The sequence below is a fragment of the Oncorhynchus kisutch genome, linkage group LG9, assembly GCF_002021735.2.
Source record: "Oncorhynchus kisutch isolate 150728-3 linkage group LG9, Okis_V2, whole genome shotgun sequence".
Taxonomy (NCBI): Eukaryota; Metazoa; Chordata; class Actinopteri; order Salmoniformes; family Salmonidae; genus Oncorhynchus; species Oncorhynchus kisutch.
Genome location: NC_034182.2, coordinates 13439293 through 13458175, shown reverse-complemented (window position 1 = coordinate 13458175; position 18883 = coordinate 13439293). Strand labels below are relative to the sequence as shown.

General features: G+C 44.0%; 1 protein-coding gene across 2 annotated transcripts in view; it reads right to left on the bottom strand.

Annotated features, from left to right (window-relative positions):
- Nucleotides 1-18655, bottom strand: part of LOC109896775 (striatin-interacting protein 1 homolog) — a 40297-nt gene extending 21642 nt beyond the window's left edge. For both annotated transcript variants that reach the window (XM_020491120.2, XM_031831930.1), the window contains exons 1-5: nt 18534-18655; nt 11075-11144; nt 9923-9997; nt 6616-6750; nt 6258-6378 (exon numbers count right to left, since the gene is read on the bottom strand). In XM_020491120.2, coding sequence (XP_020346709.1) covers nt 6258-6378; nt 6616-6750; nt 9923-9997; nt 11075-11144; nt 18534-18554 — 422 coding nt within the window. In that variant the 5' untranslated portion in view covers nt 18555-18655. The remainder of the gene's footprint in view (nt 1-6257; nt 6379-6615; nt 6751-9922; nt 9998-11074; nt 11145-18533) is intronic.
- Nucleotides 18656-18883: the final 228 nt, after the last annotated feature.

Here is an 18883-nt window from a genome sequence, read left to right as displayed (position 1 = left end):
CTCTGTCAATCATGGTTACCTGCAATGAAACACGTGCCGTCATCATTGCTTTGCAAAAAAAGGGCTTCACAGGCAAGGATATTGCTGCCAGTAAGATTGCACCTAAATCAAACATTTATCAGATCATCAAGAACTTCAAGGAGAGCGGTTCAATTGTTGTGAAGAAGGTGTCAGGGCGCCCAAGAAAGTCCAGCAAGCACCAGGACCGTCTCCTAAAGTTGATTCAGCTGCGTGATCGGGGCACCACCAGTACAGAGCTTGCTCAGGAATGGCAGCAGGCAGGTGTCAGTGCATCTGCACGCACAGTGAGGTGAAGACTTTTGGAGGATGGCCTGGTGTCAAGAAGGGCAGCAAAGAAGCCACTTCTCCCCAGGAAAAACATCAGGGACAGACTGATATTCTGCAAAAGTACAGTGATTGGACTGCGGAGGACTGGGGTAAAGTCATTTCTCTGATGAATCCCCTTTCCGATTGTTTGGGCCATCCGGAAAAAAGCTTGTCCGGAGAAGACAAGGTGAGCACTACCATCAGTCCTGTGCCATGCCAACAGTAAAGGATCCTGAGACCATTCATGTGTGGGGTTGCTTCTCAGCCAAGGGAGTGGGCTCACTCACAATTGTGCCTAAGAACACAGCCATGAATAAAGAATAGTACCAACACATCCTCCGAGAGCAACTTCTCCTAAACATCCAGGAACAGTTTGGTGACGAACAATGCCTTTTCCAGCATGATGGAGCACCTTGCCATAAGGGAAAAGTGATAACTAAGTGGCTCAGGGAACAAAACATCAATATTTTGGATCCATGGCCAGGAAAATCCCCAGACCTTAATTCCCATTGAGAACTTGGTCAATCCTCAAGAGGCGGGTGGACAAAACAAAAACCCACAAATTCTGACAAACTCCAAGCATTGATTATGCAAGAATGGGCTGCCATCAGTCAGGATGTGGTCCAGAAGTTAATTGACAGCATGCCAGGGCGGATTGCAGAGGTCTTGAAAAAGGAAGGGTCAACACTGCAAATATTGACTCTTTGCTTCAACTTCAAGTAATTGTCAATAAAAGCCTTTGACACTTATGAAATGCTTGTAATTATACTTCAGTATTCCATAGTAACATCTGACAAAAATATCTAAAAGACACTGAAGCAGCAAACTTTGTGAAAATTCATATTTGTGTCATTCTCAAAACCTTTGGCCACGACTGTATATAGCCAAGTTATCGTTACTCATTACTTTTATTATTTTACTTTATTATTTCTCCATTTTTTCCCTCTCTGCACTGTTTGGAAGGGCCGTAAGTAAGCATTCAACTGTTAGTCCATACCTGTTGTTTACGATGCATGTGACTGATTCTATTTAAGTTGAAGTGAAAACACAGCATTATCACAACTGAGAATGAACACCGGTGCAAGCAGGATAAATAGCAGAGGAGAAATACAGACAGAGAAAATTCCCTGTGTGTTTGCTCAGCAGCTTAACAGGTGCTGCAGAGTAATAGGAGGCAGCTGCTTGCCTGCTAAGGCTAAGACGTAGAATCAGAGGTTGATAAAAGACCAAGACTAAAGGCGGCAGGAGCAGAGGAGCACAAAGACTAAAAAGGAAGGAAACAAAGCCTTGAAGGCTTTGCCGCCTCGCCAGTGAGCCATTTGAAGTGTGAATCAGAGGCCGGTGATCGGTCTCTTTCTCTCTGCTCTCACCCTGTTCCCTCTGCTCTTATCCCCCTCACTAAGAGCCTGCAGGTGCCTCATCTTCTACGCTGAGGCGAAGAGGGATGGAAGTGGGAGGTAGAAAGGAAAAGAGAGAGAATGGTGTATTCATGAATTAATATTTCTGGTGAATGTGTGTGTGTGTGTGTGTGTGTGTGTGTGTGTGTGTGTGTCTCTCTCTCTGCCGGTCTGTGAATGTGCATGTACAGTTGAAGTCAGAAGTTTACATACACCTTAGCCAAATACATTTAATCTCAGTTTTTCACAATTCCTGACATTTAATCCTAGTAACAATTCCCTGTCTTAGGTCAGTTAGGAACACCACTTCATTTTAAGAATGTGAAATGTCAGAATAATATTAGAGAGAATTATTTATTTCAGCTTTTATTATCCCAGTGGGTCAGAGGTTTACAATTAGTATTTGGTAGCATTGCCTTTAAATTGTTTAACTTGGGACAAACATTTTGGGTAGCCTTCCACAAGCTTCCCACAATAAGTTGGGTGAATTTTGGCACATTCCTCCTGACAGAGCTGGTGTAACGGAGTCAGGTTTGTAGGCCTTCTTGCTCGCACGTGCTTTTTCAGTTCTGCCCACAAATTATCCATAGGATTGAGGTCAGGGCTTTGTGATGGCCACTCCAATACCTTGACTTTGTTGCCATTTTGCCACAACTTTGGAAGTATGTTTGGGGTCATTGTCCATTTGGAAGACCCATTTGCGACCATGTCTTGAGATGTTGCTTCAATATATCCACGTACTTTTCTGTCCTCATGATGCCACCTATGTTGTGAAGTACACCAGTCCCTCCTGCAGCAAAGCACCCCCACAACATGATGCTGCCAACCCCTTGTTTCACGGTTGTGATGGGGTTCTTCGGCTTGCAAGCCTCCCCCTTTTTCCTCCAAACATAACGATGGTCATTATGGCCAAACAGTTCTATTTTTGTTTCAGACCATTTCTCCAAAAGTACGATCTTTGTCCCAAACCGTAGTCTGTCTTTTTTATGGCGGTTTTGGAGCAGTAGCTTCTTCCTTGCTGAGTGCCTTTCAGTTTATGTCGATATAGAACTCGTTTTACTGTGGATATAGATACTTTTGTGCCGCTTTCCTCCAGTCACCATGGGACTGACTTGCACTTTTCGCACCAAAGTACGTTCATCTCTAGGAGACAGAACACGTCTCCTTCCTGAGCGTTATGACGGCTGCATGGTCCCATGGTATTTATACTTGCGTACTATTGTTTGTACAGATGGACGTGGTACCTTCAGGCGTTTGGAGGAACCAGACTTGTGGAGGTCTACAATTTATTTTCTGAGGTCTTGGCAGATTTCTTTTGATTTTCCAATGATGGCAAGCAAAGAGGCACTGAGTTTGAAGGTAGGCCTTGAAATACATGCCCAGGTACACCTCAATTGACTCAAATGATGTCAATTAGCCTATCAGAAGCTTCTAAAGCCCTGACATCCTTTTCTGGAATTTTCCAAGCTGTTTAAAGGCATCAGTAGCAATAAAAGGATATAACATTTATAGAAGAGACAGAAATGCTTATGGGGAGGAGTTGCTGTATATATTCAGAGCCATATCCCTGTAATGCTTAGAGGAGATCTTATGTCAAGTGATATTGAAGTGTTGTGGTTGCAGGTTCACTTGTCACATCTAAAGCCTTTTCTTTTGGGGTGTTGCTATAGGTCACCAAGTGCTAACAGTCAGTATCTAAATAATATGTGTGAAATGCTTGATAGTGTATGTGATGTAAACAGAGGTCTACTTTCTTGGGGACCTGAATATTGACTGTTTTTCCATCAAGCTGTCCGCTCAAGAGGAAGCTTCTTACTGTAACCAGTGCGTGCCTATAATCTGGGTCAGGTTAGTAATCAACCTACCAGGGTGTTAACACTACAGGAACAAAATCATCCACATGTATCGATCACATTTTTACTAATGCTGTAGAACTTTGTTCTAAAGCTATATCCATACCCATTCGATTTCAATGCAGCCTTTGATATTATTGACCATAACCTGTTTTTGAAAAAACGTAGGTGCTATGGCTTTTCAACCTCTGCCATATCGTGGATTCAGAGCTATCTAATAGAACTCAAAGGGTTTTCTTTAATGGAAGCGTCTAATGTCAAATATGTCAAGTGTGGTGTACCGCAGAGCAGCTCTCTAGGCCCTCTATTCCTTTCTATTTTTACCAATGACCTGCCACTGGCATTAAACAAAGCATGCGTGTCCATGTATGCTGATGATTCAACCATATATGCATCAGCAACCACAGCTAATGAAGTCACTGAAACCCTTAACAGTTGCAGTCTGTTTTGGAATGGTTGGCCAGTAATAAATTGGTCCTGAACATCTCTAAAACTAAGAGCATTGTATTTGGTACAAATCATTCAATAAGTGCTAGACCTCAGCTGAATCTGGTAATGAATGGTGTGGCTGTTGAACAAGTTGAGGAGACTAAATTACTTGGAGTTACCTTAGATCGTAAACTGTCATGGTCAAAACATATAGATTCAATGGTGGCAAAGATGGGGAGAGGTATAGCCGTAATAAAGAGATGCTCTTCTTTTTTGACATCACACTCCAAAAAGCAGGTTCTGCAGGCTCTAGTTTTGTCTAATCTTGATTATTGTCCAGTCGTGTGGTCCAGTGCAGCAAGGAAAGACCTAGTTAAACTGCAGCTGGCCCAGAACAGAGTGACACATTTTGCTCTTTATTGTAATCAGAGGGCTGATATAAATACTATGCAGGCCAGTCTCTCTTGGCTAAGAGTTGAGACTGACTGCATCACTTCTTTTTATAAGAAACATGTGTTGAAAATCCCAAATTGTCAACTTACACACAGCTCTGACACACACACACTTATCCCACCAGACATGCCACCAGGGGTCTTTTCATAGTCCCCAAATCCAGAACAAATTCAAGAGAACGTACAGTATTATATCCTTATTGCATGGAACTTCCTTCCATCTCATATTGCTCAAATAAACAGCAAACCTGGTTTCAAAAAACAGATAAAGCAACACCTCGCGGCACAACGCCTCTCCCCTATTTGACCTATATAGTTTGTGTTTATTGATATGTAGGCTACGTGTGCCTTTTAAAAAATATATGTAGTTCTGTCCTTGAGCGGTCTAATGATGTTCTGTACGTCATTCTGTATTATGTTTCATGTTGGACCCCAGGAAGAGTAGCTGCTGCTTTTGCAACAGCTAATGGGGATCCTAATAAAACACCAACATCAGCACCATCTCTACCAGCAACTACCTACGGCATTTCAACTAGGCAGATTAGTCAATGGCTGTGGGCGGTAGAGACCTAAAGTACTGAGGCAGCAGTAGATCTGCCATTAGGGAGAGGAGGGACCTCAGGCAGGAAGGACACAGAGGAGATGACTCCGGAGGAGAGAGGAACAGTGGGTACGCTTATGTGATGCCCTTTTTGTCCAAGAGTTGTTTGAAAATCCCACCCGAAATTGTACGGAGTGTACAAAACATTATGAACACCTGGTCTTTCCATGACATAGACTGACCAGATGAATCCAGGTGAACGCTATGATCCCTTATTGAAGTCACTTGTTATATCCACTTCAAATCAGTGTAGATGAATGGGAGGAGACAGGTTAAGTAATGATTTTTAAGCCTAGAGACAATTGAGACATAGATTGTGTATGTGTACCATTCAGAGGGTGAACGGGCAAGATAAAATATTTAAACGCCTTTGAAAGGGGTATGGTAGTAGGTGACAGGCACACCGGTTTATGTCAAGAACTGCAACGCTGCTTGGTTTTTCCAAGCCTGTGTATCAAGAATGGTCCACCACCCAAAGGACATCCAGCTTTGGGAAGCTCTCTTTCCTCATATCTTTCTCTTACTGTATCTCTTTCTCCAACTCCAGCTAACAACTAATGAGAGTGAATGCTACTGTGTACCATCCCTGTAGTATTAAAGGCCCAATGCAGTCAAACATGTGATTTTCCTGTGTTTTATATACATTTCCAACCTATGAGGTTGGAATAATACTATGAAATAAAAAACAAATTTAAAAAATGATGATGCCCTTTTAGTGTAAGAGTTGTTAAAAAAGGCTGCCTGAAATTTCAGCTGGTTTTGGTTGGGATGGAATTTAGGCCTGCCTGGTGACATCACCAGTAAATTAGTGAATAAACCACTAAGAAAGATGTCCAAACCTCTCTGCCAATAACAGCTAGTTTTCAGTTTTCCCCTCCCCACTCAGACTTCTCCCAGACAGTCCTAGCAAAATTCTTGCTCGAGAAATTGTCCTTTGCTAAGAAACTATTTTTGGTTCCTTTTGACCATTTTAAATCGGAAACAATAATATTAAAAGGTACTTAATTGTCACCCTGTAAATGATTTGATAGAGATAAAAAAACAAACAGCTGCATTGGACCGTGAATCACAGGGGAGGTAAGCGCTAACCACAGTGGTGCTAACGCTTGTTGAGAAACACAATAATACAGTAATTACGAGACATTGCGGCTGCTGTGGCAGCGTTACGGAGCGACTGTAGTAATGTTGTCCTACTCACTCCATCTCCATGCTCAGCAGCTCCAGGAGAGCGGTGAAGATGCCCATGTCATACAGCAGGAACACGTTGTGGCGAGACCAGTGGATCACGTCCGCGTCCGTGTCACACTCGTCAAACACCCCTGGGGAACGCCACACCAGGCTTCAACAGATGCTCACTCACCACACAACGCTCTCAACGGACTCTGAAGGACTTGAGCATATATACTGTACATGTCCTCAGTTTCATGAGAAAATGTTGGTCAGAGAAATCGCACAGGAAATATTTAAATACCCCTTAATCTCTTAGACGCATGTCAAAATATGCTACAGCCAAAGCAAATGATCTTGAAGTGTGCAGGGACAGTGATGATGATTACCCTGTGCCAGGTAGAGGATGGCCCGGGCCACCTTCAGCCTCTTGTCCCGGTCAGTGACCTCCAGAGCATCTAGTAGTCTCATCACATAGGACTTCTGCTGCTCCTGACCCAGCTCAATCCACCTCCTTCCCCGCACTGCAGAGAGACAGGGACAGAGTGAAAGAGACCAGGTGAGTCTTGGTGACTTTGTGTGACCTTGTGACTCTGAGCTTGTACGTCTGTCGCTCTCTTATTCTCGCTCACTCTATCCATTCACTTACTTCTCCCATTCCCTCACTCTACCTCATTTCCTCTTTTCTTTGTCTGCTCTCTCCCCCTCTCTCCTTTTCACACATGAAAAAGATTGACTGGGATCAGCTCTGGTCATTAAACTCACACTGACCCAGGAGCAGCTAGTGGTCTCAGAGTCAAAGTGACCTGGCTTCAGCTCGCATGCATGGTCACAGCAGGCTATTTCAGCCCTGGCCAGGTGTAGCAGTACACCCACTGATCATTGATCACCCACTGTGAATGCTCACTAAAGAGAAAAGAATGCCAGGATCCAACATCAAGGCAACAACACCTTTGACTTCTAGGCTATGAGCAATTGAGTCCTAAAAGTGAAGAAGAGGGTATAAATAGGAATGTTTCTGACCTTTATTTTTTTACCTCAACTCTTGGGATTCTTGTAGGACATCATGCTCAATGGAATTGAAATAGCTAGTCAGTTCCCCTCTTTTAGTAGACATATTCTGACATGTAGTGCCTCCAGAAAGTATTCATACTTATTCCACACTGTTGTGTTACAGCCTGAATCCAAAATGTATTAAATAATTATTTTTAGCCATCTACACACACTGCGTCATAAGTGACAAAGTGAAAACATATATTTTTTACATTTTGCAAACGTATCGGAAGTGAAATACAGAAATATCACATTTACATAAGTTTACATAACTGTGAGTCTTTCCGGGTAAGTCTCTAAGAGCTTTGCATACCTAGATTGTACAATATTTGCACATTATTATTTATTTTAATTTTTCAAGCTCTGTCATGTTGGTTGTTGATCATTGATGATCAAGTTGCTTTAGGTCTAAACTGTAACAAGGCCACTCAGGGACATTCAATGTCGTCTTGGTGACTAACTCCAGTATATATTTGACCTTATGTTTTAGGTTATTGTCCTGCTGAACGGTGAATTCGTCTCCCAGTGTCCAGTGGAAAGTAGACTGAATCAAGTTTTACTCTGAGATTATTATTCCGTTTCTTTACAACCCCCCCCCCCCCCCCCCCCCCAAAAACTCTAGTCCTTGACAAGCATATCCATAGCATGATGCAGCCACCACCACGCTTGAAAATATGAAGAGTGGTACTCAGTGATGTGTTCATCCATCCTCAGTTCTCTCTTATCACACAGTCTTTAATCTCTAACTGTTTTAAAGTTACCATTGGCCTCATGGTTAAATTCTTGAGTGGTTTCCTTCCTCTCCGGCAACTAAGTTAGGAATGAGGCCTATATTTTTGCAGACTGAGTGCATCATCCAAAGTGTAATTAATAACATCACCATGCTCAAAGAGATATTCAATGTCTGCTTTAAAAAATATATATATATATATATATTCGCAAGAAGGTCACCTATTGGTAAAAAAATAAATATATATATATATATATATATTTTTTTACCAATAGGTGACCTTCTTGCGAGGCATTAGAAAACCTCCCTAGACTTTGTGGTTGAATCTATGTTTGAAATTCACTGCTGGGCCTGAAAGAACTTGACATGTTAAGCAAATGTTGACCCCTGAACGTATTTAGGCTTGCCATAATAAAAGGGTTGAATACTTGACTCAAGACATTTCAGCTTTTCATTTTGAATTAATTTGTCCCAAAAAAGTCTAAAAACATAATTCCACTTTGACATGGCGTATATTGTGTGTAGGACTGTGGAACAAAAATCAACTTTTAATCCATTTTAAATTCAGGCTGTAACAGAACAACATTTGGAAAACGTGAGGGGGTGTGAATACTTGCTGAAAGCACTTTAACTCTGACAAAACTTCCCCTGTATAAAGTTCATCCCATGTAACTTTTAATGCGCAGCTCTGAGAATGGTCATTATGATAAAAGTGCGTGGAGAGTAGCGACACAGAGGACATGGGTGCATAACAGATTTAGCAGTGATGGAAAGTGGCAGTCTGGCAGATGTGTTAAAACATTGATGAGGGGCCCCGTCACCGTTTGACATATTTTAAACCCAGATACAGAGAGACAGCACATCTCCTATCTCTCTCTGCAGCACAGACAGCCAGCCAAGCTTTCCACTGATCCGCCCATTCATTCCTATTGGCTTTAGGGAAACAGAGTAGGGAAGGACAAGACCTAGCCTAGCTCTCTTAAGTCATGTAATGTGCTGCAGATGCAACAAAGTTGCCCTTTGTGGACAATAAAGCTCTGTGGAACTGAATGTCTGGAGCTACACATTATGTATTATTACTCATTATGAACCTTCCTTACTCCGCTTACTTCGCTAACTTCCTAAGCGGAGTATGTTCACAACCACATTTGACAGTACAGCAACGAACTGGGCAGAGTTTCAGCGAATATGAGAGGGGTTGAATGAGTATGGAGATTAGATCAGCAAAATGGACACGGTCCAATTCATCCGGTCAATATGATTCACATTAGGGGTTGAAACGGAATCGACCGGCTGTATAATAACAACGCTCATGATACGGAACAGTTGGTCACAGCAGTCGGCTACGGCTGTTTAGCTGTGGTTTTGCAGCGCATAGATAAGGCAGCTCGGTTTGTCGTGGCGCTAAGAGAGACAGTGGCTGCAGAGCAGAGTTTGGCAAGATGTGTGTGTTCCTGTGTCACCTACTCCCAAAACCTCTAGCTGAAAGTGTCAGGTTAGAACAAGCAATCAGACACACACACCACTGTGCAGAACAGTTCCTTCTCTCCCTCTGAACCACTCACAGAAAAAGGGAAACGTTACACCTGGGAGCGGTCAATTAATCAGCTCCCTCGACCCTCTATCCCTTCTCCCTCTTTCACCCCCTCTCTCTATCAGACTTTCTTTCTGAAGACGATTACCAGGGCGGGAATCCATTCCATTACACTTCTACATACGCTCTCTCTTTCTATCTATCCATCTCTCTCTCTCCGTAAACACTAGAATAACAGGCAAACACAGAGGGTATGCAAACAAACAGTGTGTTCAAGGTGAGTCAGAAAGCCCTTTGGCACACTCACTGCTTTAGAAAAAAAAATGAACACACACACACAAATTATGTCCGCCACTGACAGACAGGAAGGTAACAGTACCATGGCTCCTGAAATCCTCCTCAAAGTAGTCCCTGTTGAGGGCGAACTCGGGCTCCTCCGTGTAACTGTATATCTCTGTGGACAAACAGGAGAGACAGGGGAACCATCAGACAGACAGGATGACATAGTACTGTACTGAAGGATTCAACAGAGGTCATGAAAGACATCGCGGGGTATACTGTAGTGGAAGCCCTGTATGGCTCAGTCGGTAAAGCATGGCACTTACAGTGCCAGGATGGCAGGTTTGATTCCTGGGACGCAATATGACTAGGTCGCTTTGGATAACAGTATCTGCTAAATTGCATATATTATAATTTATGGGCTCCCGAGTGGTGCAGCGGTCTAAGGCACTGCATCTCAGTGCAAGAGGTGTCACTACAGTCCCTGGTTGGAATCACATACGGCCGTGATTGGGAGTCGCATAGGGCGGCGCACAATTGGCCCAGCATCGTCCTGGTTTGGCCAGGGTAGGCAGTCATTGTAATTAAGAATTTGTTCTTAACCGACTTGCCTAGTTAATTAAAAAGGTTAAATACATTTTTTTTTATAAATATAAGCCAACTGTTTCATTAAGTCCCTCTCATAAAAAAAAAAAACATTTTGGCTCCCAGTTATCCTTTCTGTAGAGTGTTTTTATTAGATTCATGACATCACTGACTAATCCTTCTTCAGCGAGTATACAGTAGTTAAATGTCAACAGTCACTGCAGCCTGAGGAACAGTCACAAGAGAGCAACTGTTGTGTCTGTGTTTGTGTAAGCTAATGTCTCAGCGGGACTAGCTACCTAACCAAAGCAGCTGCATTCAACAACAGAAAACTATGATCTTGCATTAAATCAAATGTAGCTGCTGACAGTGCAGCACTGTACTACACAGTAGCACATTTTGTTGCAGTGACTAGCTTCTGGTTATGAACAGAACATAAAGACAGAGCATATCCCTTGTGGGTATACTTGAACAGCAGTGATCACCAATTCTCCTGGAAAGCTACAGTGGTAGCCTTGCACGATTTTGCTCCAGCAACTGTTTCAACTAAACAACTGGACTTGACAATTAGTTGAATAAGGTGTTTTGCAGTTGGAACAAAAGCCCGCCCGGTAGCTGCCCAGGGTCTATGGTTGGTGACCGCTGGGTTAGGGTTTAAAGACCTTACCTGAGAGTTCAGTGGTCAGGCTGTCTGTGTCCCCATACTCAAACTCCAGGTTAGGGGACTCCATGGAGCTCTGAAAACAGAAAAACAACACTGAAGTCTAGGCAGAACCGCGAAGGGAAATGAAGGCACACTAACACGCACAGGCACGCACAAAGCATACATCCGTGGTTATAATTCCTTTACAACCACAGAAAGCACACAGTTTAGGTTCTTCCACTCACTGTTCTTTCTTCTCGGATGGGTAAGCACATTCGTTGAGCTTTCTTTTCCGCATGGCTATGCAAATACAGGCAACAGTCGGAGTGGAAAAACTGAACGAGAGGGACGCAGGAGTCAACATGCCCTGGATTTCAGAGTGGGTTTAACGTACGTATCCAGTTAAGGGTCTTTGATGCCGCTCTGACATTAGCCTCACCCCATGATTACTGCTTGCCCTCTGGGCATTTTACTACAGGACCCCATAGTACACACGTGCCTAGAGAGACATATACACACACACAGTACGTACGTACACACACACACACAGCATGGCGGGGATAAGGACAGAGGACCGAGCCCACCTCTGTTAGCCGTCATAGTTGCTAAAAGCATTATTTTCCCAGGTCGAGACAGACTGATACAGTATGCACGATCTCACCAGTTATCAAAGCACCGCAGAACAACAACATTCTCATACTGCCAGCCAATACAAAAGGCCGTAGCACTTGGACAGAGACAGACAAGACTTTGAAATAGGTTAAGGACAGCCGTTAGTCAGCCTGGAGTGAGTGTCTCAGCAGCAATTTAGTGAGAGAAAATTACAGCTAATCACAGTCCTTAAATGGCATGTGTCAGTGGCGGAGCCATTGCTGGAGTGCGAGGACTGTCTGTAGTTGTTTTTCATGCATCCTACCACAGAAGGGCAGCAAATGTCAGGGATAGGCTAACATCTGTAATTCATTGGAATCTGAAGCACCCAAAAGCCTCAGAAAATGTCTGTCAGATTAAGTTGTCATACTTTCCAGGTCCATACCCAAACAGTTCGAACTACTAATTTTGAAAATTACTCTCTCCAGAAATAAGTCTCTCACGGTTGCCGCCTGCTACCGACCCCCCTCAGCTCCCAGCTGTGCCCTGGACACCATTTGTGAATTGATCGCCCCCCATCTAGCTTCAGAGTTTGTTCTGTTAGGTGACCTAAACTGGGATATGCTTAACACCCCGCCAGTCCTACAATCTAAGCTAGATGCCCTCAATCTCACACAAATCATCAAGGAACCCACCAGGTACAACCCTAACTCTGTAAACAAGGGCACCCTCATAGACGTCATCCTGACCAACTGGCCCTCCAAATACACCTCCGCTGTCTTCAACCAGGATCTCAGCGATCACTGCCTCATTGCCTGTATCCGCTACGGAGCCGCAGTCAAACGACCACCCCTCATCACTGTCAAACGCTCCCTAAAACACTTCTGTGAGCAGGCCTTTCTAATCGACCTGGCACGGGTATCCTGGAAGGACATTGACCTCATCCCGTCAGTTGAGGATGCCTGGTCATTCTTTAAAAGTAACTTCCTCACCATTTTAGATAAGCATTCTCCGTTCAAAAAATGCAGAACTAAGAACAGATACAGCCCTTGGTTCACCCCAGACCTGACTGCCCTCGACCAGCACAAAAACATCCTGTGGCGGACTGCAATAGCATCGAATAGTCCCCGTGATATGCAACTGTTCAGGGAAGTCCGGAACCAATACACGCAGTCAGTCAGGAAAGCTAAGGCCAGCTTCTTCAGGCAGAAGTTTGCATCCTGTAGCTCCAACTCCAAAAAGTTCTGGGACACTGTGAAGTCCATGGAGAACAAGAGCACCTCCTCCCAGCTGCCCACTGCACTGAGGCTAGGTAACACGGTCACCACTGATAAATCCATGATTATCGAAAACTTCAATAAGCATTTCTCAACGGCTGGCCATGCCTTCCGCCTGGCTACTTCAACCTCGGCCAACAGCTCCGCCCCCCCCGCAGCTCCTCGCCCAAGCCTCTCCAGGTTCTCCTTTACCCAAATCCAGATAGCAGATGTTCTGAAAGAGCTGCAAAACCTGGACCCGTACAAATCAGCTGGGCTTGACAATCTGGACCCTCTATTTCTGAAACTATCTGCCACCATTGTCACAACCCCTATTACCAGCCTGTTCAACCTCTCTTTCATCTCGTCTGAGATCCCCAAGGATTGGAAAGCTGCCGCAGTCATCCCCCTCTTCAAAGGGGGAGACACCCTGGACCCAAACTGTTACAGACCTATATCCATCCTGCCCTGCCTATCTAAGGTCTTCGAAAGCCAAGTCAACAAACAGGTCACTGACCATCTCGAATCCCACCGTACCTTCTCCGCTGTGCAATCTGGTTTCCGAGCCGGTCACGGGTGCACCTCAGCCACACTCAAGGTACTAAACGATATCATAACCGCCATCGATAAAAGACAGTACTGTGCAGCAGTCTTCATCGACCTTGCCAAGGCTTTCGACTCTGTCAATCACCATATTCTTATCGGCAGACTCAGTAGCCTCGGTTTTTCGGATGACTGCCTTGCCTGGTTCACCAATTACTTTGCAGACAGAGTTCAGTGTGTCAAATCGGAGGGCATGCTGTCCGGTCCTCTGGCAGTCTCTATGGGGGTGCCACAGGGTTCAATTCTCGGGCCGACTCTTTTCTCTGTGTATATCAATGATGTTGCTCTTGCTGTGGGCGATTCCCTGATCCACCTCTACGCAGACGACACCATTCTATATACTTTCGGCCCGTCTTTGGACACTGTGCTATCTAACCTCCAAACAAGCTTCAATGCCATACAACACTCCTTCCGTGGCCTCCAACTGCTCTTAAACGCTAGTAAAACCAAATGCATGCTTTTCAACCGGTCGCTGCCTGCACCTGCATGCCCGACTAGCATCACCACCCTGGATGGTTCCGACCTAGAATATGTGGACGTCTATAAGTACCTAGGTGTCTGGCTAGACTGCAAACTCTCCTTCCAGACTCATATCAAACATCTCCAATCGAAAATCAAATCAAGAGTCGGCTTTCTATTCCGCAACAAAGCCTCCTTCACTCAAGCCGCCAAGCTTACCCTAGTAAAACTGACTATCCTACCGATCCTCGACTTCGGCGATGTCATCTACAAAATGGCTTCCAACACTCTACTCAGCAAACTGGATGCAGTCTATCACAGTGCCATCCGTTTTGTCACTAAAGCACCTTATACCACCCACCACTGCGACTTGTATGCTCTAGTCGGCTGGCCCTCGCTACATATTCGTCGCCAGACCCACTGGCTCCAGGTCATCTGCAAGTCTATGCTAGGTAAAGCTCCGCCTTATCTCAGCTCACTGGTCACGATGGCAACACCCATCCGTAGCACGCGCTCCAGCAGGTGTATCTCACTGATCATCCCTAAAGCCAACACCTCATTTGGCCGCCTTTCGTTCCAGTACTCTGCTGCCTGTGACTGGAACGAATTGCAAAAATCGCTGAAGTTGGAGACTTTTATCTCCCTCACCAACTTCAAACATCAGCTATCTGAGCAGCTAACCGATCTCTGCAGCTGTACATAGTCTATTGGTAAATAGCCCACCCTTTTCACCTACCTCATCCCCATACTGTTTTTATTTATTTACTTTTCTGCTCTTCTGCACACCAATATCTCTACCTGTACATGACCATCTGATCATTTATCACTCCAGTGTTAATCTGCAAAATTGTAATTATTTGCCTACCTCCTCATGCCTTTTGCACACATTGTATATAGACCCCCCCTTTGTTTTCTACTGTGTTATTGACTTGTTAATTGTTTACTCCATGTGTAACTCTTTGTTGTATGCTCACACTGCTATGCTTTATCTTGGCCAGGTCGCAGTTGCAAATGAGAACTTGTTCTCAACTAGCCTACCTGGTTAAATAAAGGTGAAATAAAAAAAATTAAAAAAGGTTGAGATTCAATAGGAGCGATTGAAAATGTAAGAATCATTTGGCCTAATGACTTGTTCATTTAAAATACATTGGGCCCAGATCCAACTCCAGATGGAGACTTGTTGTGTATTATGAGGTGGTTTTCAGTTCCAAACACCATCAGTGCTAAGACGTACTAGAGCGACAAACTCAGCAAAAAAAAGAAACGTCCTCTCACTGTCAACTGCGTTTATTTTCAGCAAACTTAACATGCGTAAATAATTGTATGAACATAACAAGATTCAACAACTGAGCCATAAACTGAACAAGTTCCACAGACATGTGTCTAACAGAAATGGAATAATGTGTCCCTGAACAAAGGGGGGGTCAAAATCAAAAGTAACAGTCAGTATCTGGTGTGGCCACCAGCTGCATTAAGTACTGCAGTGCATCTCCTCCTCATGGACTGCACCAGATTTGCCAGTTCTTGCTGTGAGATGTTACCCCACTCTTCAACCAAGGCACCTGCAAGTTCCTGGACATTACTGGGGGGAATGGCCCTAGCCCTCACCCTCCGATCCAACAGGTCCCAAACGTGCTCAATGGGATTGAGATACAGGATCTTTGCTGGCCATGGCAGAACACTGACATTCCGGTCTTGCAGGAAATCACACACAGAACAAGCAGTATGTCTGGTGGAATTGTCATGCTGGAGGGTCATGTCAGGATGAGCCTGCAGGAAGGTTACCAGATGAGGGAGGAGGATGTCTTCCCTGTAATACACAGCATTGAGATTGCCTGCAATGGCTACAAGCTTAGTCCGATGATGCTGTGACACACCGCCCCAGACCATGACGAACCCTCCACCTCCAAATTGATCCCGCTCCAGAGTTCAGGCCTCGGTGTAACGCTCATTCCTTTGACGATAAACACGAATCCAACCATCACCCCTGGTGAGAGAAAACTGTGAACTGACATTTTCTCCCGAGGTGCTGACCTGTTGCACCCTCTACAACCACTGTGATTATTATTATTATTATTATTATTTGACCCTGCTGGTCATCTATGAACATTTGAACATCTTGGCCATGTTCTGTTATAATCTCCACCTGGCACAGCCAGAAGAGGACTGGCCACCCCTCATAGCCTGGTTCCTCTCTAGGTATCTTCCTAGGTTCTGGTCTTTCTAGGGAGTTTTTCCTAACCACCGTGCTTCTACACCTGCATTGCTTGCGGTTTGTGGTTTTAGGTTGGGTTTCTCTACAGCACTTTGTGACATCAGCTGATGTAAGAAGGGCTTTATAAAAACATTTGATAGATTTTTACGTCTTCACTATTATTCTACAATGTAGAAAATAGTGAGAATAAAGAAAAAACCCTTGAATGAGTAGGTGTATTCAAACTTTTGACTGGTACTGTACAGATTACCTTAATTACCTCGACTAACCTGTGCCCCTGCTCAATGACTCTGTACCGGTACCCCTTGTATATAGCCTCATTACTGTTATTTTATTGTTGCTCGTTATTTTTCTATTTTCTTATTTTTTAATTTATTTTTTTAAACTTCAGTTCATTTTAGTAAATACTTTCTTAAAACTGCGTTGTTGGTTAAGGGCTTGTAAGTAAGCATTTCACTGTAAGGTCTACACCTGTTGTATTCGGCGCATGTGACAAATAACATTGTATTTGATTTGATTAGAAACCATATCTTAATTTCAGCTCACGATTGCTTGATTGGGATAATAATTAAACACAGGCATGTCTGATTGGCTTAGTCCCCCTGCAGATGAGATGAGAGGATGCCAGAAGGTTGTGTCTGTTGCACGGGAAACTACGGTTGGTGTTGTTATTGCTCTCAATAGAGCTCTTTCATGTTTGTTTGAAGGAGAGTGGGGAATTTGGTGTCTCTCACTCAGCTACCCGTGGGCATCAACAAATCTCTCTCTCCCCCACCCCCTCCAGCTTGCTATGAACACTAACCTTCCTTCCACACTGGCACAGTGAACCCTGCGCTCCACCGTCGGTGTGTGCAAACACTGGGCATCCCATCAAAATCCCCACCAGCCCCCATCCCCCCTCTTCTCATATAAGCATATGTTAAAAATAACCTATGACCGAAGCAGGCCAGCCAGCCAAGCCAATGGGCCAATGCAACAATCAACTCTAACACAGATCACATGAGGAATAGCCTGGACAAAGCAATAGAATTAAGTGGGATGATCATATCTCATATCGACTATGATGACTTAGGTGTGCATTGTGTGGCTTGAGCACTGAATGTAGTCTTAGCTACACCGAGTTCTGTTTACAGATGCATTAGTCTGCTTTAAAAGAAGCCATTGGTAAAGAAATGAGCCAACTGGAGCCTTTAGATTTCACCAGTGTGGAGATGAGGTTTCATGCGTTTATTTCATGCCCATCAACCATCATTGAAACCCCCCACCTCTGTCCTGGAAAGCTTGAGACTGGAGGGGAAATATGCTCCAATTCCTTTTTTGTATCATTCCCCCCCCCCCCCCTCCCCCACCCCCCCCCCCCCCCCCCACCCCCACCCCACCATATAATATGCCCAACAAACACGATCCAGGATATGATTGGTGTGATTTCACTGGATAGATGTAGGCTACCCACCACCACAGTTTGCCCACTAGCAGGGCTGGGCAACCTAGTCTGGATCTGGGTTACACTGCCAAGACATGAATCCAAAATGCAATTGATTTGTTTTCATTTTTAATGGCTGAATGAATTAGTTATTAGAACAACTATATGCTGTATCCTAGAGGTATGGAGCATAATGTCAAGCATGTTTACTTGAAAGCAAGCATATAATTAGAGAAACATTTTGAAAACCTATGTGTGTTGAAAAAAAAAATCCAGTTAGTAATTACATCTTAATATGTACTAATTGAGAAACTAGCTAATAGCCTATGGCTTATTCTATCAATTTCAAATCCACTCTTCTGCACTGACAAATAAATGCTATTTAAAAATTTTATTGATTCACACACTGGAATATCTACATATAGGCTGCTGCCAGAGCATATGGGACAAATAAGTACACACCGAATGATTTCTTCTTTTTCTATCCCCAACATCACTACTGTGTACATAAACCTACTGTATATTTGCCAATCTGACACTGGTCTACGATGCCATGCACAAATACACAGGCAGCAGCTGCAAGAGAAGATTCGACCACAAAACATCCTGGACATTGACAGTCACATTAGCTACCTGTATTTGCCACGTTCAGAATTAACCATAAACTTACGGTATTTATAGCATCCACTTGCTCCGTCACCAAAATAACAACCTGGGCTGCATGCTTTCAAAAGCGGCTCTGTGGCAAAAGGACATTTAAAGCTCCCCAGCAACAACAAACCACACGGACGTGGACCCCTCTACACTGGCTCAACGAGTAGCTACAAACTGGCTTTACCTCCCAATCCTTCAGCATATTCACGAACACATATCTCCCATTCGGCAGAGGCCTTTTGTTTGTTGCAGTTATATGTTAATATAATTAATGATAGGTACCTCCATTTCGTCTGCCTGCATCTTTCTGTGTTGGTTCGTTCACTTTTTCTGAAGCTTGTGCATTCCGGTAAGGTTCGAGCCTGACAAACTGTAACAGATTTCAGTTTATTCCAAGTTCAGGAAACCCGTCCCCGTTAGTGTGATTGGTTGACTGGACGCCAGAGAGGGCGGGGTTAACTTCTACTGTAAATGGTGACAGGCGGGTTGGTCTTACCCGCGAGTGAATCAGTCGAGTAAAGGATCTTCGAATGCGGTCAATTAATTGGTGCTGATGCTGAGTGTTCCATAATGGCACCTACATTAGAAACATTGTTCGTTTCGGTGGATTTCAAAGAAACATTTGCTATTAT